Source organism: Branchiostoma floridae, chromosome 13, assembly GCF_000003815.2.
Source record: "Branchiostoma floridae strain S238N-H82 chromosome 13, Bfl_VNyyK, whole genome shotgun sequence".
NCBI lineage: Eukaryota > Metazoa > Chordata > Leptocardii > Amphioxiformes > Branchiostomatidae > Branchiostoma > Branchiostoma floridae.
The window spans coordinates 2867369-2890275 of record NC_049991.1 but is presented as its reverse complement, the minus strand read 5'-3'; the positions used below and the strand labels follow the sequence as shown (position 1 = coordinate 2890275).

Here is a 22907-nt window from a genome sequence, read left to right as displayed (position 1 = left end):
GTTCAGGTTTCTGATATTGATGACACTAAAATAATATAAGAAGTTTACTTGACGGTGTGCCACCACTACGTCTGTCTTGTCTGCCAAAGTGGAAAAAGTAACAAATCTATATTTGCAGTCTTTTCCAGCACAGGAATCAGATACATGTAACATATGTAATTTGTGGCAATTGGAATATAGACAAATACCCATTATGCAAATGAATCTAATTTCATTTCAAGTCTGTACACGTCTTTAGATCACTTGAAATTCTTGTATTTCTATCATGTGGTGGTATTATAGCATTTTTGGAGTCGATGTCTGTTGAAGAATGCTATCATCTTAATAACTTTTACTAGTATGCTAAATTACATGAGGACATGATAAGGTATAAGGTCTCCGAACTCTGGTTACGTTTGGTGTATTTCATATGATCAGCTTCAATATAGCCTCCACCAGGCCTTTCTACGGAGGTGCGGGGATCGTAGAATTTGGCAGAAAAAATCTGGAAATTGGCCAGGGGAGTCAGTCCACACTAAGGTTCATGTTTCCCCTCCGGCCGACCAACTCATCTGGTAGAGAATTTCCCATGGCAAACTATATTCTCCCTATAACAGCCAGTGTAGTCAGTTTGGTAGAGACTAACATGAATAGACGTGTTTGCGTGTCCGACCGGAGAGGTGTTTAGTGTAGAGTTAATGGATGAAGTGACTGATACATGTTTGTGTGTGTGTTAGTTTGAGTTCAGTTCAGCACCAAGGACAGTTCGCTTACCTATGTATGAACATGTGAGGTCATGTGACTGTTGCTAAATCTTAAAATTCAAAATACAAGAAACTCACAAACCATGACTCATAAGGCACCCTTTGGTAATGGCAATCCTCACAATAACTGATGTCAATGAATCAACATTGTATTAGTCTAAAAACGCCATCCTTGCTAGAACTGCAGTAATTCGTTCAAAGGCGTTTCAAACCTGGAAGCACCAGATACTTTCCATATCAAAGACGGGTACCTTACCTACGTTCTCAGTATACCAGCAGCAATCATACGTGTTAGAAACAAACCGGTGAAATACTACAAACCTGTGTCAAATTACGTATGAAATGCGTTATGAATGACACTTCAAATCTAGCAACTTGTTACGACTTCAGGAGTTTACTTTAGTATTCTGTTGTTGTACCGATGAATGCGAACCTATTTCATTGTTGTTTTTACCAAGGGAGAGCCAGGCGTTTGGATCATACTTGTTGTACATGTTGTTCTTTAATTCATTCGCCGTAAGAAGTATCTATTCCATTATACACCTCCACATGTATACCTGACCCAGATTGGACGATAACTGTTACTTCGCGATGTATGTCCTGCGGATTTCATGTGTAGATCTTCTTATTGACTTATACCAGCCCAGTTTCGTGACTAGAGTATCTTGAATTTGTAACCTCACATAACTGGAGTGAATCAACTCAGAAACAAGATAGCTAGACTATAGAACTTACTTTGATATTTCTTTATTCCCTAAAAGCTCGATATCATCGTTAACCACATGTTTTTGATACATCTGAAACAGGTATCGTAGTGTACTGAAAATCATCAATATAACTTAAAGAAGGAAAATGCGAAGACAATACACTTGTTGAATAGAATTAACCTATTCAAAGTAGAGTAGTCTACATAAAACAAAAGTACAAGCTACTTTGTAAGTCAACATCTTTCACTGCAATACGGATTTTTTTTTACGTCAGAGGTAGTCTTTCCATGAAAACACGGAAGTGATCACGGGCATGGCACTCTCAGTCAGGTCGGCAGGTGGCGCTTTACGCACGGACAAGTCCAACGGCACCTCTTGTTCCAACACAGGTGGCGAAGATGGCCACAGCGGCATCCATGTCGCACAGAACCCCACGTTGTATGTCACTCTGCTCGTGACAGCCTCAGCATTCTGTACCCGCATTTGTTGTCGGGAACTAGGCGAAAGTCTCGTTGACGAGTTGTCTTTTTCAGTCGCTGTGGACTGTTCGTTGTTGGTAGTTTCCATGGAAACCTTCCGTCGCTTCTTCATAGGAACGGTGACGTCATTTACAAACGACAAGGCTGAAGGACTAGTGTGCGTGGGTTCCATAGTCGGTGGCGATGTTTCCAGTGACTTGCGCTTGCCGTGTCGCTGTCGTTCCTGTGGTGGTGTGCGCAGCTCTTCACCCGGGCCCTCTCTCTCGGCTTCTCCCTCTGGTTTCTGACGAGCTGAACAATTCTGACCAACGTCTTTGTCTGATGATACCACTGAAAGGTGTACAGGTGGTTGTTGCACAAGTCCCGATTTGTTGAGCTCGATTTGAGTTTTGGCGATTTGTACGTGTCCTGCCATCACGTGACGGGTCAAGCGTAGAGAGTTGGAATCGGAATAATCACACAGGAAACAATAGTGGCCGAAAAAAGGCCTGCCGTAGCGGGCCACCATTTGACAGGGTTCGCAGGAACTAAGACATTTGTCCGGCGCTTCACTCAGATAGTCCTCGTTACCGCCGTAGGCTGCATCTGGACGGATGTGCCGCCTGGCGATGTGTTGGTGAAGTGCAGGTTTGCTGGCTGCAGAGACACCACAGATAGGACAGTGCTGGGTGCCGAGGTGGGACCGCAGGTGATACGAGAGCACGGAGGGGCCACTCCACGTCACGAAGGTGCAAAATGGGCAGCAGTAGCCCGCTACTTTCGTACCTGGGGTCTGGCTACTGGGTCGACTTCTGAAAATAAAAGAGCAAAAGTTGAAGTCAGGGACTACTAGCTAGTACTAGGTACATACATGCACATTAATGAAGATGGAGATGTAAGATGTAACGTTACGATTTTTATATTCAAATGAATCGGTTTAATCAAAGTTATGCACAAGAACCAAGTGTCCAAAGTGTTTAGGCATGACGACATCTAAAACCAGCGCTGCCGGGAAAAGCAAGATCGAGTGTTCATTTGCATGTGATTTACATATTTATAGACATATGCACGCTGGCGTTCCTTTAGCTACATATCAAAGACGGCGATGTCTACCTGTTGTATTTCACACATCATTAACAAATGCCTGGCTCGACATTGTCTGGTTGTAATTCTAACGAATCTTCTTTACTTTTTCCCGCATGTATTGTCCTATTCTGAGTGTATAAGAAACACCGAACAAACTGATATGTATCTATGATTCTCTGTGCGACGTTTACAGACACAACGTCAATATCTATATGAATGTTAATAATCCAGGTAATAAGATACGACAGATGAGAGCTCAATCGACTGGATTTCAAATACAATACAGACATTTTCATTTGGTACATTCCGAAAAGAATAATGTAAGTAATTCAAAATGAACGCACTGCTTGCGCATCTTTAGCTTTGGCGTCGGGTTTTCTTGGCGCCTTCCTGAACATGACTGTGGCTTTTGTCAATGCGAGAGAGGTTACCAGTAAAAAATGTGCAGGTACAATCTGATCTTGCTAAGCTAACTTCGATCAAAACCGCAAAATTACGAAGGAGGCTAGGTTTGATGGATTTAGTACTAAAAACCAGTACCTATTGAGCCCACTCTCAAATCAGATTGGGGGAGGGCAGGGGCTATACCAAGTTTAAATAGAAGTCTCGTTCGCAGACTTCGTTCAAACTTGCCAGGGTTGTGCATGGATGTTCACCGTGAAAAGGGAGTCTCGAAGTCCGCGAAGGAGGCTACTGAAATAGTGGAACTAAAGACACAATATAACATACCTCCGGATAGGCCTGTTTGTACCATCCAAGCCGTCCGTATCTCCCATGATCATTTTTCTTCGCAAGTCTTCAAACTGAGAACACACGTACAGTCAGACGACAGGACTGAGAATGGCGGTTTGACTGAAAGCGTCCAGGTTTATGCTTGTGAGGTTCATTTGAATAACAATAGCGTGACGACAGACAGACAATGCATGCTCTATTGTTGTCTGGGGTAAGGGAGTCTATGCATAACAATGGCGGCGCTTCAAAGCTACCTGCGCTGGACCTCATACAGTGTTGTAACACAAGACTTGTTCACACCTTGGTGGATGAAAGGTGCCGAATGTAGATACCTGGCTATATTCAAGCTATATTATCACACCTCAGTCGACATTTTGGATACATGTATATCCTATTTATTCATTGTTTATATTGTGCGAAATTACTTTCCTCAATTATCTATCCTTGCGTATCCTGATAATTGTTTCTCCTCTACTCTTCAGCGCTGACGCCGGCTTTTCCAGTGCTGAGAGCGCGGTGACTGTAAGTTTTTATTATTATTATTATCCTCTTAGTATTGCATTGCATTGATGCACGTTTAATTGTACAGTTTGCAACACTGCTATTTTCTCATCTGGGTTTCATTCGGAAATGTGGCCTATGTTGATTCGATTTCGATTATATCGATTACATCCTATGGAAACCCAAAAACTTATCCTAGTGTGCAAAAGAAAAAATGGCTATAAAAAGTTGTATTCGTTATCAAATATGAATGGGCAGAAAGGCTGGACAAATGACTTAACACACAGAGTAGTAGATTCTTCATTTTTGTTCTTCTCTTTTTGACTTTGAAATTATTATTAGTATCGCATCCCATTTTGGCAACCTACGGCATATGTGGTAATTTTGCAGGTGCTTTGTCGATTTACATATGAAAACTACTTTTTTTGGGGGGCACAATTCATGCGCAGCCGGATGGCATGCATATACATGTAATCGAATCAACCAATGACGTAAGTTCAACATGGTGTGATAATGTCCATGGCGTGACCGCAAGGGAAAGTTCGCACAATTTTGCATATCTCTCAAAGGTATGACTCGATTGAGGTGCGAAAGAAATGCTTGCAAATAATCAAACATTCAAATACGCTATGACTTTGATCCCTAAGGTGTGAACAAGCCTCGTGTTAAAACACTGTATGTGGTCTAGCGCAGGTAGCTTTGAAGCACCGCCATTGTTATGCATAGACTCCCGAACCTCAAGACAACAATAGAGTATGCATAGTCTGTCTGTCGTCACGCTTTTGTTATTCAAGTTGATATTTTTGTGTTATCATACGAGCTTCTTCTGCTTGTGCCATACAAAGGTTTAAGGATTCAAGGTTCCGTCCAATATTTCGAATGCAATTCGTCTGCGCCACTACAGAAAATTGGAATACCAGACCATCCCGGCTCCGCGGGTCGGATCCAACCGGTGGTCGGGCTGGTACACAATTGAAACCCGCAAACCGCAAAAAAGAAGATCATGCTTTGTTGCCGAGATATTCTCGGATATAGGTCGACCCTATAGCCTAGCTTACCGCTAACGTACCCTTACGCGCGTACATAGCCTGGAGATTCCGCAATCTAAAACGGTCTTTCGGCGGGTTGGACTTGGTATCCTTTGAAAGGTCCCATGGTACCTAAACACGCAAACCGCGGGGATATGAAGAGCTACTTTTTCAGTGTTCGGTCTGGATTTAGACGTTCTTTCATACGTCATGGCGTCAAGATGAGAAAGTGTGCGTTACTTTTATCACTTGAAATTCATACTACAACCCCTCGACAGAACGTAACAAGCGTTTTGACTGGCAAAAACTACTTGGTTACTTTTCCACAAGGCTTTAAAACAATGGGTCTCACCCCGAATGTCGGGGATATGGAAAGTTACTTTTTCAGTGTTGTCTGCATTAAAGCAACGTGCGTTTATTTTGATGCTTGAATGTGATTTGATCAGTGATTTAGAATGTCGTTTGTGTTACAAGAAAGTTGGGCATCTGAAGAGCTACCCGTCTTTTTTGCCCTATCTCATTATTTCTGCAGGATGTCATCCATAAAATTTACTTGCTTTGGCCTAAGCTATTCTACAGTGTACATAATTCAGCTTTAAGTTTAATACACCATTTATTTATTCATTCCTTCATTCAGATGCCTACATCACTCAGCATCTGCACCAATCAACAGGCCTGTTTTATCTTCTTACAGCCTCTGACATCACTTCACATGTGCACCAATCAACTGTCTTGTCTTATCTTCTTATAGCCTCTGACATCACTTCACATCTGCACCAATCAACTGTCCTGTCTTATCTTCTTATACCCTCTGGCAAAGACGAAGAGTTCTGCTGAGTTGCTCCTTGAAGACTGCGGCTTCACAACCTTCACAAACTTAAAGACGTCACCCACAACGCTCTGAAACTTCTTACAATGGCTTCCGTCCCACAGTTTACACACAAACACCCCGTCCTCTCGCAAAACGACTTTTGAGAACTTGAAGGCACTGAGTTGAAGTGACACGATCTGGTCGTGGTCTAGAGAGGCAAGTCCGGTAGCGTTTGGCGCCATGTCGCTGAGGACGACGTCCGCCTTCCCGTTGGGGAGGTGTTTCCGAATGTGTTCCTGTGTTTCCTCCAGAGTAAAGTCACAGTTGGACAGAAGCTTGGCCCCCGGGATGGGTGACATGTGCTGCAGGTCCACTCCAACCACCATGCCTCTTGGAAACCCTGTAGCAAAAAATGGAATATACAGTACAATGTTTGTTAGTTACATTGATGAAGGTTAGACATTCAGGTAATAAGATATGCCCAAACGCAGTTACTTAATAGCCTGGGTACCATCCGGATAGTAGTTTGCTCCTATGTTCACTTCTGCTATCCGTCTGGAGACTTGCACGTTCAAACCGTTTGGTGGTAAAATCAGTTAATGAGCGAATCGAGGAATAGGTTCTAGAGCGCTGGTTCGATGACAACAGGCCCTCCCGCAAGTGACGGAGGGCGTTTCCGGTGAGGGAACACCGGTTCAAAGGAGCGCTTGAACCCATTCCGTAATTCGCTCATATGGGGGGACCAATCAGCGCCTGTGTCCAAATTTGGACGATTCCAGACGTTAAGATGGTCTGCGTTCCCAGACGGAAACACAGAGAAGGGACTGTATATAGTGTATAATGAATGTCAGAGCTACAAACGACTGTTTATAGTATATAATGAATGCCGGAGCAAACTACTTTCCAGATGGTACCCAGGCTAGTTACTCAAGCAACTGGGTATAATTTTGGAAACGGTCAAACAACATCCCTTGTTTTTCGTCAGTGACAGCCAATGTTCTAGGTATCAATACTAGTATTGCTATTAGGGGTGGTTACCGATACAATGTACAGGCACAAAACCATTTTTTCTTAATGGACCAGTCCAGAAAAAAAAGACCTAAAAAATCAGTAGACCGGATTAGAACATTAACAGATTATACCAACAGGCGTTCACGTGTTTGGAGGCTTACAGGTCCAAGAAAATAACAAGGGCGAAGTAGAGGAGAGTTGATAGTCATTTTCAACAAGTTTCTGCAGTCAAACTTGGTCTAAAACAGATGCAGTTACTGTTGTTTTAACATCAAGATAGGATTTTAAAATGCCGATGGATGTCGGATACTCCACCAAACAGAATTCTTTGTAGCAAAATGAACCATTGTTTTTAGTATAATAACTTGACAGATAATTAGGTACAGGTTCAGGTCTGGACCTGGACCTTATCAGCTGGACCTGGACCGTACTAGCCTCCATAGCAGGCTCTCTAGGGCCTTTTTGGGCTCACAATACACTTTTGCTGGCCATTTCTTTTTGTACTGGGTCGCTGATTGCTGGCAATTTCTGCAGGGCCGGCAGTCAGAAAAGGCCAGCAATCAGCGACCCAGTACAAAAAGAAATGGCCAGCAAAAGTGTATTATGAATATGAGTAAAAAAAAGGCCCTAGAGAGCCTGCTATGGAGGCTAGACTGTACCTGGTCCTGAATTTTCTGTACTGGTACCCACCCCTAATTGTTATAGTTATCAATTGGTAGTAACCTCAAAGTTGAGCTCCTGTTCCCAATTAGTTGGTAACTAGGGTACTCAATTTCAAATCCAGAGAATGGCATCCTAGTTGAAGCTGCATTATTATTTTGGAAGGGAAGTAACTTGGGGATCCCATGTTTCAGCAAGGCCATATTACTGAGGTGGGTACCTACTGGCTGACACGACTATATTGAACTTACCTTCAGCAGCATTGACTCTGTTTACAGCTACTTGTGTCCATGAGCCAGGACAGGCACCACAGTCCACCACTGCCAGGCCTGGCTTCAGGAACCTACATGCAATAATTTGAATAAAAGGAAAGGTAGTACAGGAAATGCAGACATTTTGGTGGTGTTTTGATATTCACGTTTTTTGCGGTGATCTCTTTACTCAACAAAATTTGTCCCAATATACAGCTTATACACTTCAATACAAATCTGGTGTGTTATGCCATTAAGGTGGTTTATCTGCTGTCCAAGCAGACGTTTGGCTTTGGCCGTTTTTTTTACTTGTTTTACTTTTAGTCGTTTTTATCGGATGTTGGGAGGCGAGACATAAAGAACATTACAAAAGAACAGTACAAAATAGAAAGCCCAATAAAGATGCCTAGAAACATGTCAAAAATCATCCAGAGGTTAACTTTGTTTGGAGAGTATGTTCACTGGGTATGCAATACAAACAATAACAAACCTGAACTTGTCGTCCATTTCGATGAGCTTATACGCGCTCCTACATCTAAAGTTGTCCACCGCTGCCTTCTGTACGTAAGGATCGCTCAGCTGACGCACCATCCACCTCTGAGAACTTGCGCTCTTCCCCTTAAGGTTCTTTGGGGCTTTCTTGAGACATGGCACAGACTTATGCAGATGTCTTAATGTTTGTGAAGATGATAGGACGCTTTGATTCTTCTCAAATCTTTTCAAGAAGATGGATGCAATACTGGTGCGTATCATGATGTTTTAGAGTTCTCACAACTCACAGTATCTGAATAGATTAATTCTCAATATTGTCAACTTTGAAATCATGACCATGCAAGGTTGAAAACATGAAAGAAAGTCCCTTGTCGTTATCAAATAAGACACAGGGGTTATTTGGCACTTCTAGACATGTTCTCACTGTATCTTCTTGTACTGAACGCCATAGATAGTCCAGTGTAAAGCTCCAAAGTTGGAAAAATCCGAAAGGTTTGTAGCTTGCCTGCTTCCGTGCATGCAGTTTGTGTCGTCTGCTTCTTCTACTTCCGGAATAGTGCACTATTGCCTTAAGGGGTAGTATGCTATATAATAACTCAAAACAATAAATCATCACTAAAAGAATCCAACTTTATTTAGCATAAAACAAAAATTAAAATAATGAATTTTTTTATTAAAAAATGCCAGACCTTATGTCCTAAAGCTAGCGTTTGTAAAATAGAAAGGTGCAGAGCTACCCTCTTCCTTTAATACACTATTCCAGTTCAGAGGTCAAAGAGAGGACAAGATGGCCGCCTCCTGTAGTGTTTTTCGATTCGTGTCCACTTTTCGCCTTCCTGTGGTCTATCACGCCTTCAGAACATGTTCATCGAGTAGCAGAGGTACGACACGATAGATTCTTACTGCTTGGGAAAACTTTCCTGTACGGAAGAGTTGTAAATTCTGGTGATAATGATAAAAGAAAATGTGGGGAGGGGGGCATCGCCCGACATACAAGGGAAACGACGAACTCACATGTACTATTACGTAACGTAGTTCGTGTTCCTGTTATTTCAGCATCAAAGACAATCACAGAACCAAGTGGTGAAGACATGGACCAGACTAAACTTTCCCGTGACGTCAGACGGTTACTGAGGTCCGTACCGTTTCCAGGTAAGCAGTTAACGAACTGATGATGGACACATAAACTGATTTGCAAAAATACAAGAAGCAAGATATCATAATCATTATGTGGCCACGTAGGAAAAACAAATTATGTTCTTGTTAATCATATAGTGTGACAGCAATGTCTTAGCCTTTTCATACATCATATTACAATTATGATTCTAGCATTAAGGAACATGTATCCAAGATACAAGTCAATCTGTCTCAGGTCTGATTCTCTCTGAAGATAGTTGGTGAAGGTTAGACACTAGCTTCGCAGGCACGCATATTTTAAGGTGTTTGAAACTTTATTTTCCAGTTGTGGTGGTGACAACAGCCAAGTACACATCCACTCCCTCATCAGACGATGGCTACCTGAGGGGAGTGACCTGTAGTTCGTTCACCAGTGTGTCGCTACAGCCTCCCATTGTTTCTTTCTGTATGAACAAGCCGAGGTGAGATCTTTATAATAGATTAGTCAGTATTTAGTGCAATGGCCAAGTGAGTAGATTGTTACATTTTTTAGGTCATGAGCTTGATCTCTTGCCGAGTCACACCAAAGACTTTTATAAAATGGTACATGCTGCTTTTTCTGCTTAAAGAATTCAGTACCAGTATTTAGAAAGGGTATGGGAGCTAAACACACAGACCACTACCAGTGGACTAGCCCCCTGCTGTAGTGATTGCACAAACTTGTGTGGCCCAAGGGCTACTGAAATGGAGATGGGTGCTGCCCTTTGTACCGTCTGGTGCAGGAATGACTGAACTTTTTATTAACAATATGCTGAATTGTATAAAGTCAAATAGATGTGTCTTTATTTTGTTGATAACTTTTTTCATGTTGCAATGCCAAATCAATTGACAATTTTTTTAGTGTATACGTATACAAATGTAACACACTTTGATATATTACTTGCAATGTTTTTGTATAGCCGTATGCACAGTTTACTGATGGAAACCCAGCATTGCGCTGTCCACATACTGTCAAAGGACCAGGCAAGTATCACATTTGATGATGTTTGTATTCCTTTCTATCCTTTCATGGCTACAAAGTTTATGCCCATGAAAAAAAAATTCAAAACACCAATCCTTACCCATCATTAGAGTAATATCATTTTCAAAGTTTATTTTTGAAGCTTTGAAATGTTCATTTCAAGACTTGAACCTGAGTCAAGCCTGTACAGACTCATGAATACCTACTCAGATGACCAATGTCTCTGTTTTTGTGTCACATTCCAGATTCACTATAGTGTTCACTTTGCCACGCCAGTAGCAGATGGACAAGACCAGTTCCAGTCCGTCTCTCATACTCTAGGATACAAGGTGACACGGATTCTGTTACATTGGCTCTGTCCTAAGTTCAACTGTTTCGTTCATCTTACATGTTGTTATATTCTTCATCTCTTGCTCACTGTGTGACACTGCAACCTCATTTCCAGACTTAGACAAGTCCATTAGCCCAATAAGATAAAGCAAGCAAAATGCCAATCAGGCAAGTGCTTCTCCAAATGCACTTGCCCGATCGGGCTAGTGTGATTTTTCTATGGGTGCCATTTTTCCATGGCTAGATGTGGGTAGATGTTGATCCACTAAGCTGAATGAATTTTGCACCTAGGGGATCACAAAACTGACCAGCCCTAGAAGCGTGTCAGATTTGCAAGAAAAGCAAGAGATGGAAAAAGATCAGGCTTCATTTAGTTGCAGTTACACATTATAAATTTAGCAAGCAGAAAGCAATCTAACACCTTAGCCTTGTAGTTAAAACATTATTACATGTTTAAAATGTTCTTAATAGAATAATTTCCTTGTTGCAAATAGAAATGTATAGAAACAGAACATCAATTAAATACCAGTCTAGTGAGAACTTGGTTTCGGGCCAGTAGAGTTTAGAAATTTTTTGTAGTAGTCTTGTCCTATAGACCAGCAAATTTTTGAAAACTTATATACAATAGTGTAACCCTGACTTCACCTGTACGCAGGGTGTACCCCTCATCACAGGTGCAGCAGCCGTCCTACAGTGTCGAGCGCACCAAGTTCACGACATCGGGGATCATCATGTGTGGTATGGAGAGGTCAGTCAAGCTTGATATACATAAATGTACATGTAATCTTGTAGTCTAAAGGGGTCTCACACAATACAAATGTTTTTGAATTGCATACCCAATAAACTACCTCATGACAAAACACACCAGACTTGTTGATGGTGTTCAGATAGCTCCTCTGAATTAAATCATATTTTGTTTCATTTCACATTTGACAACACAACATTATATTAATGTCTTTCGATGTATATGGTAGCCCGTAACATTTCCTGCTTATCACTCATCCCTCTTTATACTCGCATTTCTCTTTCTTTCATATTCATTTGGTTTATCATGTTTTCTCCAGGTCTTAGAGACCAGCACAGAGGAAACACTGAAAGAGCCTTTGCTGTACTTTGCCAGGTAAGTTCTTCAAAATTCAGAAATTACAGAAAAAATACAAAGATAGAGATTACAAGTTATCAGTAACTTTTTTTTCTCATTCATCATTATATTTGGTATTAATTTAAGTTGTTTCCCTTTTTTTTCCTGATTGGCAACATTAATGGAGGTATAGTTTTTGGTGTGTCTTTGTGTGTTCGTCTGTGTGTGTGTCCGCATATTTGTGGTCAGCATAACCTTAGAACCTCTGAATGGATTGTAATGATATTTGGTATGTGGGTAGGTGTTTGGAAGACAAAGGTCAAGGTCGATTTTGGGCCACCTAGTGTGTGACCGTGGTACTGCAGCAGAACTTCGATTTTTTGTATCTTTTGACCTGAACATGCTATGGTCTTGATTTATTAGTGGCATATAGCTTGTGACATAAGGAAAAGGGTATATAGGTTTGGGCCCCCTAGTGGCTTGCTCTGGAACTGCAGGGGCAATTTTGTCAAAATCTTCCAAGGAGCATAACGGAACATAGGAACGATGAGTTTCGTTGATATTTAGCATGTAGGTATGTTTGGCAGTGATGTACATAATGAAGTGTAAATTATGCAAAATTTGCATCTTTAATGAGAAAAAAATCTATATTTCTAGTATTTCCATTACAGGACTCAAATACATGTGACATATGTTACTTGTGACAGGTGGAATATTAGCAAATATCAATTATGCAAATGAGTCCCTAATTTGCATAATTAATGTGAATGTGTCCTAATTCATGTAGTAAATGTAGTAAATGATTGAATTGTCAACATTGTGACCTGTGTAAGTTATGCAAAGGTGTATTATAAGTTATAACCAACCATTAATTATGCTGATATGCAAGTCATTTGCATTGTCAGAATATTTCATGGAGGTATGAGGTCTCCGAACTCTATTTCACACTGTATTTTGTTTCTCTCCATTTCTAGATCCTACAGATCAATTGGTGACGAGGCCTTTATGAATGCATTTGAAGATGCCACTCTGCTGTTTGAAGATTGGACACATGAGGTTCGTGGTTTTTCGAATGGTCAAGTCTTATTCAAAACCATACTTTATGCCTTCCTTTCTTTCTTTCCTTCTTCCCTTCCTTCTGTTTTTCTTCCTCTTTCTTTCTCTTTTTCTTTCTTTACTATTTTGAGCACAGAACAATCCGTAAACAAATTGATATTGATAAACATATAACAAACCATACACATGTTGAGAAAGTTACACTTATCAAGAAGAATTAAGAAGATATTTGATGACCCTTACACATGTACATCAGTTTTCCCTTGTCTGTTATCAGGCTCATCTAAGAATGGCCTGGAACTATATAAGACTATATGGGAGAGAGAATGCAGTCCCAAAGATACAGTAGGTTGAACTTGATATTTGAAAATGTTGTTGTCTAAACTTTTGTTAACCATTAGCAATGATAAATCTTCACTTGATTCTACATTGTTGATATACAATGTAATTATCTTGTTTCTTTTGCTCTTTTCTTACATCATGACTGATTTTTTTACCAATATCTGAATTTTTTCTTTGTAGAAGGGGAATAAAGAAATTCAACGAGCAAAACAGAGACAAGGTAGGAGGCGATGTTTTTCATCTACCCAGATTTGATAATTGATATGGTTATCATGGTATGGTTAGACCAACATCTGTGTCTTTCCTAGACTAAAACTCTAAAACTGATATTTCGTTTTTACACGTTTCCTTTTCTTTAATGTATTACCTTTGTAGGTAGAAAGAGGATACCACGAAACAGTCACCCTGTTTTACATCCATGCAGTGTCAGAGGCCATTCAAAAGGTAAAACATACATAATTAGCCTTTACCATTTCCATGTTCAAGTAAATTATGGAACAGAGCTACAACTAGTCCCTGCTATTCTGCACTGAATCATGATGTTGTGACTTAAATTTGCAAATAATAATTAAAGTTGTATGGCAAAGGTAAACCTTGTATCTTGTAGGCCGTAGAGAGATTGGTATTCGTCCGTATGTGGTTCATGTTTAAGGACAAAATTGATGAAGAAGTTTTCCACTAATAAGGGTAGCAATAGAATCTGGTCTTTGTGGACAGGTGGTCGCTATAGGCAGGATTCTTGATACTTGTGTCAATAGGAAAAATTATCTAAGTGGCCACCAAAATGTGGTCAATTTGGGAAGGTGGTCCTTATGTGGAGGTGGTCACTGCTACATGTTTGGCAGTATCATTATGCTGTTTTGAATGTATCATTCTGTTTTTTATGATGCTATTTTTATATACAAGGACATAGGAGAATATTGTAGTCTTGATATCATCTGTTGATTAATCCTATATTCACAGACGGACTGTCCAGATTTGACGTTTGAAGAGTTCCTGGCTCAGAACCCACATCTCATGGACCGACAGCTCCCTCTATACTACTACTCACCAGACAGACTCAACTCCCAGGATGCCAGAGTCAGGTACTTATACCAAAATTTCTTGCCTTCTGTTTTAGTAGAAAGTGATTACGACAGACATTTTGGGTTGTTAGATAACAAAATAGGGGCAATGCAATAATGAATACATTTTAGTTTTTCATGGAGGACAAAGAGAAAAGGATGTCCCTGTAGCTCAATTGGAAGCAGCTTCACAGTTAAGCACCTTGTTGGAATTAGTTGGTAACTGGCAAACCCTGGTTTGAATCTGGAGAAGGGTTTCAGTGTTGGAATTGCATTCCTCTTTCGAAAGGGACGTAAAATGATGGTCCCAGATTTGAGGTGCCCGAGGTGTAATTAAGGGCGCAACCATTTTTTCTTGTGGGATTGGTCTAGGAAAACCAGACCTGAAAAAAATTCAGTGGACCGGATGTTGGACCGATTCGAAAATGAAGAGATTATACCAGCACTACGGCGGCAGGCGTTCACATGTTTTGAAGCTTATTGGTCCAAGAAAATAGCAAGAGCGACGTAGATTGTCATTTTTATCAAGTTTCTACAGTCAAACTTGGTCTAAATGGATACTCCACCAAACAGATTTCTTTGTAGCAAAATGGACCATTGTTTTGGATATTGCCCATTCACAAACAATTAAGTGCAGGTTTAGGTTCCTCTGAACCTGAACTGCTCCTGTACCTCAATTTTCTGTACCTGTACCCACCCCTAGGTGTCATAATACAAAAAGGTGAATCTTCTTTCATTGCCATAATAACAATACCTCACCTTTTTTCCCCCCAGATTTGTGCCACCTGATAGACAACAGTTGCCATCAACAAGCGAGTAGTTAACGTGGGGCCTGAATATAAGGACTGTGAAGACTGTTGCAAAAGCATTATACTATATAAGTCAAAATAGCAGATCAGCTAAGAATACCCAAGACATTATAGATAACATTGACTACTTAAACTGTTGCATCTCAGTATGTTATAATATACACTGTATACCCCCAAATAGTCATGTTCTTGCCATTACCTGTAAGTATGAAAATAATGCAAATGCACAGGAGTATAAAGGCAGCAAGGTGTCCATCTTGCACAAACAACTATATGATGGAACATCAAATCTTAAAGGAGAACTTAACTCCAAAAGGGGGTGTTTTATTCCAAAACGTTCTGTATCAGTAGACACATAAGTCCTCCAACGTCTTGCACAATTCCACTTGTGAATTATGAAACATGTTCTGTAAAACAATATGATACTCACTAGACCCTACTCATGTAATACCTATTCATATAGGTACTTCATTTAGCATGAATTTTTACGGCATAAATGTGGGGCAATTAGCACACCAAGAAGGCCAATCGTTGATAAGATATCAAGGAGCAAATACCAGCAAAGATGAGCTTTATTTATTGCCTCTACCTAGCCTTGTCAGGCAAATTACTTAATTTTGATACAGGTACTTGGGCAGTTCAGTAGATTACTGAATGCTCTTTGATGCATGTGGTACTAGTAGGTACTTAATCCAAGGAGATTGAAAAAATGCCTTGCTTAATCGTATTCTCTGAAGTGGTATGCATTTTCAGGGCTCAAAATACCACCTGAATATGCAAGTTAGAGCAGGTAAAATTGGAGCTATGCAGGTATTTCTGGTGTCTACCTCCACCAAACCTGCACTGGTCCATGTACTTTTTTTTAAACGTAAATGTCTTATGATGTAGGTGTATATGGATTGTTATAAGCTGCATTGACTGTTGCCACCTATACAGTATAAAAGAAAAAAATTGGAATGGTTCCTAAACAGTTTTAGTACAATCCACACTTCCTAAATTCCTAGTGGTGCAGGTACAGTTTGTCTGGTGCATGCAATTTTCAATGTTACCTGCACCAGTGCATGTATGCTGAAAAAATTTTAGTGTTTCGAGCCCAGATTTTTTACATTCTAAAAATCTATTATCTATTAGAAAACAATACCCCCCCCCCCCTTATGGAGTTTAGAGCTCCTTTATCATCAAATCACACTAGTTAGCCATTTGAACCATTCATAAAGAATACATGGCCTTGATAAACGATCAGTTTGTAGTGAATGAAAGAATGAAGTTTTGATGGTCTATAAAACGATAACTTGATCATTTCTACTTTTATTTAACTTGAAAATGTGATTTTTAAAGTATGACACAGTTCAAGAAATTGTTCTAAAATTTTATTTTTAGCTTGACCATGTTGAAGTTTTCTTCATGTATATTCTTACAAATATATATATTGTATTTTTTTGCGTTCATGTAAATGCTGCAAAATATTGTAAACATTATATTGGAATTAAAGATGTAAATGTTTTCATTTATGCATTTTCCTATCATACACACGTCGCCGTATCAATATCAGGCAGAATCTTGGATATCGTCTTACTTAAGATTGTCCTGCTCATGTTTTTTTTGTTAAGGAAAATGCTGCCTGTTCATCAGTTGATTCTGTCACCAGTTCTGTCACAGAAAACATTGCATTAAAATCGCACGACGTCCTACGACGAATGTTAAGTTGCGTTTTCGACTTTCCAAGTATTTTCACCCTATGTCTATTTCACATTACTTTGTCCATGACAATGTTCAGCGTTGTAATCATATAGCGGAAAGAAAAGGAGAAAGCAGCCTGCAGAAGGTAAACACCGATCCCGGATATGCTGCTACTATGTAGATAATCAGGCGACTTGCTTGGCTCCCACAACGTGGGTCATCAGGCCAGCTTGTGCGAAAACAAAGCAACTCATGCCGGCACGCGGCCCCGGGACCTTCCCTTCCTAATCTCATCATGGGCTGACCAATGGGCGAGCGTGCACGACTAGGCACATGCAGGTCAGTCAGGGAGAAGGGCTTCGCGAACAACCTCCATAGAGGACCTCTGTGGAGCTCCTCCATGGACGTTGCTCGTACAGCCCCTTCTCGACAAAGAGCTGATATTTGAATTTATCAGACCTCGCTTTTGAACAGGATGCCTCGCAGCTTTGGTAGGAACGCTGATCATGAAGTCAAATCCAGCTACACCTTTAACGTACTATCAAGGTGATCAGGACATACCTCATTACCTGTTCTTGCTGCCTTCGGGATTCACCCACAATGGCCTCGAAATGTTGCTACCCAGATTCGGTGATGGTAGGTGGCACATCCTTCAGGCGATTATCAGTGTTTTTTTTTCTTTTCAGACATTGCCCAGACGATTTAAACATTTCAGGCATTGGGAACTATCTTTGATACGAGTAAAGTAATCAATTGTATTCCTTATATTGTATTCCGGACAATATTAAGTAGACAGTATACTGTCAGAAAAAGGTAATTATCTGCTATCTGACGAATTAACTCATTGTTGTCAGTAGTACAGGTTCGCCAAGACAAACGCACAAAATGGATAGCAAGCTAGGCGTGCAGGTGCGATTTAATCCGGTGCGCTTCATTATCACACAATATCACGCAACTTTTTAAAACCAATCAGCTTTGATTTAATTGGGATACAGATGGCAAATTTGAAACGCGCTATCTAATTGGCTATTATTAAACAGAGGATACGACCTTGATAGGTGACCAATGGAAGACATCGTTAATATTCAGAATAGTAAAACTATTGTGCGCTCCACTTCGATGATTGGCTGCAGTTTTATAATCAAATTATCAAACTGCACGTGCAGGAAGACGCATTGTCAATTCCAACAGGTGCTTGTCAAAGATTTGGGTTGAGTTGTTCGTTTTCGCCATCTTTTTCGTCGTTCTAGGATTCTGCCCGAGATACGAGAGGCAAAGCCAGCAACTACTGAGCGAAGTTGACAACATATATGAAGAATACGGAACCCGCAACGAGAGAGAACAGTCGATGTAGTAACCTTAGCACTAGCTATAGGTTAGCAGGAATACGAGAAGACCCGGGAGACGAAGCAAACAGAAGGATGGCTCTTTCTATGTATGTGGAAGACACGAAAAAAGGTTTGCCAAGCAGGACTGAAAATGGTATGTAGATGAAGCCAAGTCTCTTAAAAAGAAATATCCAGCCTGTTCTAAAGGCAATATATTTGTGACCCACCTTTCTAACAGGACGGCCTCATGGTTGAGATATAGCGAGCTTTATTAGCCCTTTTACAAAAGTCATGACCCATGTGCGGCGACAGGATATCTATAGGTAATAAATAAAGCTAAAGACCACAAAATGTAAACAGTCCTTGTCTTGACCATTGTTCAATTTGCATAACAACGAGCACTGTATATTTATGTGGGCGAAGCCCAACATTTAGTTTTTCCTCAGATATTTGCATATTCCAACCGGAAATCAGAAAAAATGGAAGCTGTAAAAATGCACTCCACGTTTCAAGCTTTTTGATTGGCTTATAGTCGCACTTTCTCGGTTTTACGTCAGAGGTGAACCTATCAACGCACAGAACACAATCGGCATCGACTTTGATAATAGCCAATCAGAACTCAGAAAAAATGAAAGCTGTCAACATATACGCCGCGTTTCCAGCTTTTTGATTGGGACAAAGTCGCGGACTGTCTCGGGTGTACGCAGAACTGAACCAACCAACGCACAGGTCACAAAATGGCATTCGGCATGCAGTTTGACAATAATATAGCAGCTGAGACGACCAAACAGGCGCTCAAGGAAGAAGTTGCCCGCCATGGAATGAACGAGATTGATAAATTTTCACACAAAAACCTTATCTTCAGAAAATTGGACCTTGGAATCTTGCAAATTCAACGGTGAATGGACGTGTTCAAGCAACGCAATACATTTGTATACCTGTTAAAACGTGCGCTTGTAACATGTTGTAGCACTGGCTCAGTGGTGTTAGTCGCGTGGTAAACCAACGCTCCGGGATCGAATCCGTGGACAGATATGGTTTTTTAATTTTTTTTCTTTTTGCTGCATTTTCGCGAAAATGTTGCCTTTCTTGTTGCTTCTTTTCTTGCGATTTTTGCTTTCTTTTCCCTTCGCCCACATCCTGCATTTTTTTCAAAAATGTTGCCTTTCTAGTTATCACATTATTTTAGTCCAAAAAGTGTTTCTGTCGAAAACAGTGTTAACTACTTTCACGGGTGATAATGGTTGGCACAATAATACTGTAAATGCATTTAAGTTCGCGTGGATTTAATTTCGCGGTAGCGGGAAAAATGACTTTTCGCGGTGGATTTAAGTTCGCGGTAACACCATCGACCGCAGTCTAATACCTTGATAGAAAAATGTTCGCGGTGGATTTAAGTTCGCGGTGAAGTGGTCGCCACGAAAACCGCGAATATTAATCCACCGCGAACATTTCTGCATTTACAGTATCACATTATTTTACCAGTAGACAATCTTTATACTCAACTTGCTTACTAGTAAAATAATGGGATAGAGGGGTGCTATCGCATTCTTTCACTAAAAGATACTCTCTTAACTTTTCTTTCTAGTAAAATAATGGGATAGAGCGGTGCTATCACATTCTTTTACTAATAGATACTCTCTTAACTTTTCTTTCCAGTAAAATAATGGGGTAGTGGGGTGCTATCACATTCTTTCACTAATAGATACTCTCTTAACTTTTCTTTCTAGTAAAATAATGGCATAGAGGGGTGCTATCACATTATTTTACTAGTAGACACCATCTTATGTCTCTTACTTGTAAACTAATGGGGTAGTGGGGTGCTATCACATTTTACTAATATAGTAATAGACACCTTCTTATATCTCTTACTAGTAAAATAATGAGATAAAGTGGGGATATCACATTCTTTCACTAATAGACACCCTCTTATACCTCTTACTAGTAAAATACTGGGATAATGTGGAGATATCACATTATTATGTAAAATAATGGATTAAATGATGCCTCAAACTCCTCAGGTGGGCGGGGCAGTACTAAATCCACATCGCCAGGCAGTTCCTGGGATCTAACTGTTACTAGTACTTCGTATCTCCTTCTTCTCTCTCTGTCCCTCCCTCCTATAGGCGGTAGGCCAAGGTTCACCCGAGCGGGTGTCGAGCGTTCTGTTGGCGAGTTTTCACGAATGTAACCAAAGGCCTGTCAGCGAGCGTTTTCCTCAAGCAGAGGTTGGGGCGCGGGGGTCAGTAGTTAAAGGGATTTGTTCCGGGAGAGGGGAGCGAGCCGGGACAGATACCTGCTGCTATACTGATCCCCGCGTCATATTCAATGGACAGCCCTAAGCTAGGCACTTATTTACACCTGAGTGAAGTGAGGAATTTTATTTAGAGTGCATTTTCCAATGTCACAACATCGGGGCACACCAGCGGTTTTGAACCCTGAACCACCAGGGTTTGGACAAAACACCTTACCGATGCCACATATCATTTCAGGTATCTAGTGCGCCTGTTCTGTTGTTACAAATACGTCATCAATCAGCCTCTGATGGCATCTATTCCATCGCCTTTTCTCGTAACATTCAACATGATTATATAAGGTCGTTCAATGTTAAGGAAAAGTTTATTGTAACGTTGCATTGCACACAATGTACATTGTTACTACCAGTAAAACACACAACGTACACGTTTATTGCTGATAGAAACATTCCTTCTAAGGTAGCAATTGTCATGAAATTATCGCTGTCGTTTCAATTTTTTTATGTTGATTACAATTTGATAAATCAAAATCTTTAGTACTGCTAACCTGGAAAATAAATGAAAAATAGGATAAACAATTTTGGATTTCAGGCTCCACTGTTTATAACCAACTAGTGAAGATGCTATCAATTTTCTTCAAACAGTGACTATTTATCAAAGGTAGAGAACGTACCTCCAAATTTTCGATGTCTATCAGTACATCTTGGACGCGGAGAATGGTCTAGTCTCGATCTCGTGAGAGAATACGAGACTAGACCAGGCTTACGTAGGTCACCTGCCTCCTTGCGGAGAAGGGGTAGGTAGGACTTGGGAAGCTCCCAACCCTCGTTGTGGTTAAGCTTTGCTCCCTCCAGCTGGATGTGGATAACCTCCGTAATCTTTCTGTGGGCCTTGCATGCCTCAAGGTCAATGATTTCAGATGATCTACGCAAGCCTGGTCTAGTCTCGTATTCTCTCACGAGATCGAGACTAGACCATTCTCCGCGTCCAAGATGTACTGTCTGATAGACATAGAAAATTTGGAGGTACGTTCTCTACCTTTAATAAATAGTCACTGTTTGAAGAAAAATTGATAGTAGCTGTAAACATACGTGACTGATGAATCTCTTCCACGACATCTAGTGAAGATAAGAAAATGGGGTAACCATCAATTGGATGAAGTGTTTTATACTTATTGTTATGTCTGTATCATTTGTAAGATGTGAGCTTTGAGGCTTCTTTATGGTTAGCGCATTACAGCAGTCAACCTTACACGTCTGTACATTTCCTTCTGATTGATGCCAAGTTGTGCATAACCAATAGTATAGTTTTCAATTATGAAGTGATGCCATACAATTGTTTCCATAGAATAATACAAACAAAATATTTCATAAACTTTATACAGCCAATGACTACGATCAGGAAAAGTTGCAATTGATCGCCAATCTGACATTTTCAACAACAAAAACAGAAAATTGATCATGAAATACTACCAACAAGTTTGATATTTCGGTTATTTATGTTACAAACTGAAGCAAATACTACAGCTTAGGCCCCACTGGCTTAATTTTACGGATGATATCTGCGCGCATTGATTTTCGCCTGTTCTAAAACAAAACTGGCCAACCAATAGCATCGCTGGTCAATTTTTATGCTTGACAGAGGATCTGGTCTCCAGGGTATGGGGGTACATGGTCAGGGCATGGGACCACAGCGCCCTTATTCCCCTCTTTAAACAAGAATGGCAAAATAAAACATTTTTGAAATGGCGATGATTGTTTCTTGATGTGAACATACGACAAACCGAGTCTGAGAAACAATGGACTGTTAGTTCTGTGATTTAACAGCGTTATTTTCTTGGATTTTTCTTTTTTCGCCCTCGCGCATTAGATTTGGCATCTCCGGAGGATGCCACCCATAAAATTACGCCAAAGTGGCGTTATAAACGCAATAGACTAAAAACTAGGTTTCACGCCAAGTACGTTACATTTCTTGTGTATTTACATCCTGGCAAATACAAAAAATATTTTTGTCAAATATGTAGTCATACTAAGAATATAGTTATAAAGTACGCCAAATAACAATTATCACAGTCAAAACGTGTCAGAGAGAATCCACTACAATTTGTCAGTGACACTAAAGATATCTTGCAAAGTAATCTCCAAGCAGATTCTTCCGTGGCAAGACAGTAACATAAGCAGGGGAAGGACTTTAGCCGGCAGAGGAGTAAAACTCCGTGTGGGCAATTTTACTCCTCTGCCGGCTTAAGTCCTTCCCCAGCTTATGTTACTGTCTTGCCACGGAGGAATCTGCTTGGAGATTACCTGCAAAGCAGGTTTATATATCCTCACGATAGTTGGAGAACA

The 22907-nt window shown here is 40.4% G+C and overlaps 3 protein-coding genes across 3 annotated transcripts; 1 reads left to right on the top strand and 2 right to left on the bottom strand.

Annotated features, from left to right (window-relative positions):
* Positions 1–1249: 1249 nt before the first annotated feature.
* On the bottom strand, positions 1250–3858 carry LOC118429632. The gene is made up of 2 exons (XM_035840195.1): positions 3724–3858; positions 1250–2720 (listed from the first exon to the last, which is right to left on the bottom strand). The coding sequence occupies exons 1-2, from the start codon at positions 3774–3776 to the stop codon at positions 1721–1723; spliced, it is 1053 nt and encodes a 350-aa protein (XP_035696088.1). The 5' UTR covers positions 3777–3858; the 3' UTR covers positions 1250–1720.
* A 2002-nt stretch (positions 3859–5860) lies between these two features.
* LOC118429656 (rRNA methyltransferase 2, mitochondrial-like) lies at positions 5861–9048 on the bottom strand. The gene is made up of 3 exons (XM_035840237.1): positions 8479–9048; positions 7989–8080; positions 5861–6466 (listed from the first exon to the last, which is right to left on the bottom strand). Exons 1-3 carry the CDS (start codon positions 8739–8741, stop codon positions 6036–6038), a joined length of 786 nt encoding a protein of 261 aa, XP_035696130.1. The 5' UTR covers positions 8742–9048; the 3' UTR covers positions 5861–6035.
* A 165-nt stretch (positions 9049–9213) lies between these two features.
* Positions 9214–15355, top strand: LOC118429643. The gene is made up of 13 exons (XM_035840225.1): positions 9214–9361; positions 9537–9632; positions 9943–10078; positions 10556–10619; positions 10863–10946; positions 11603–11695; positions 12012–12067; positions 13003–13084; positions 13362–13429; positions 13607–13646; positions 13802–13870; positions 14390–14511; positions 15265–15355. Exons 1-13 carry the CDS (start codon positions 9268–9270, stop codon positions 15308–15310), a joined length of 1050 nt encoding a protein of 349 aa, XP_035696118.1. The 5' UTR covers positions 9214–9267; the 3' UTR covers positions 15311–15355.
* Positions 15356–22907: the final 7552 nt, after the last annotated feature.

Bases quoted from the DNA above. Each gene is read 5' to 3' on its own strand.
- LOC118429632 (XM_035840195.1), bottom strand. From the start codon at position 3,776: ATGATCATGGGAGATACGGACGGCTTGGATGGTACAAACAGGCCTATC. The intron at 2,721-3,723 runs GTATGTTATATT...TTTTATTTTCAG, and splicing joins ACAAACAGGCCTATCCGGAG to AAGTCGACCCAGTAGCCAGA.
- LOC118429656 (XM_035840237.1), bottom strand. From the start codon at position 8,741: ATGATACGCACCAGTATTGCATCCATCTTCTTGAAAAGATTTGAGAAG. The intron at 8,081-8,478 runs GTTTGTTATTGT...TATTGCATGTAG, and splicing joins GAAATGGACGACAAGTTCAG to GTTCCTGAAGCCAGGCCTGG. The intron at 6,467-7,988 runs GTAAGTTCAATA...TTTTTGCTACAG, and splicing joins CAGAGTCAATGCTGCTGAAG to GGTTTCCAAGAGGCATGGTG.
- LOC118429643 (XM_035840225.1), top strand. From the start codon at position 9,268: ATGGCCGCCTCCTGTAGTGTTTTTCGATTCGTGTCCACTTTTCGCCTT. The intron at 10,079-10,555 runs GTGAGATCTTTA...GTTTTTGTATAG, and splicing joins TTCTGTATGAACAAGCCGAG to CCGTATGCACAGTTTACTGA. The intron at 13,871-14,389 runs GTAAAACATACA...CTATATTCACAG, and splicing joins TGTCAGAGGCCATTCAAAAG to ACGGACTGTCCAGATTTGAC.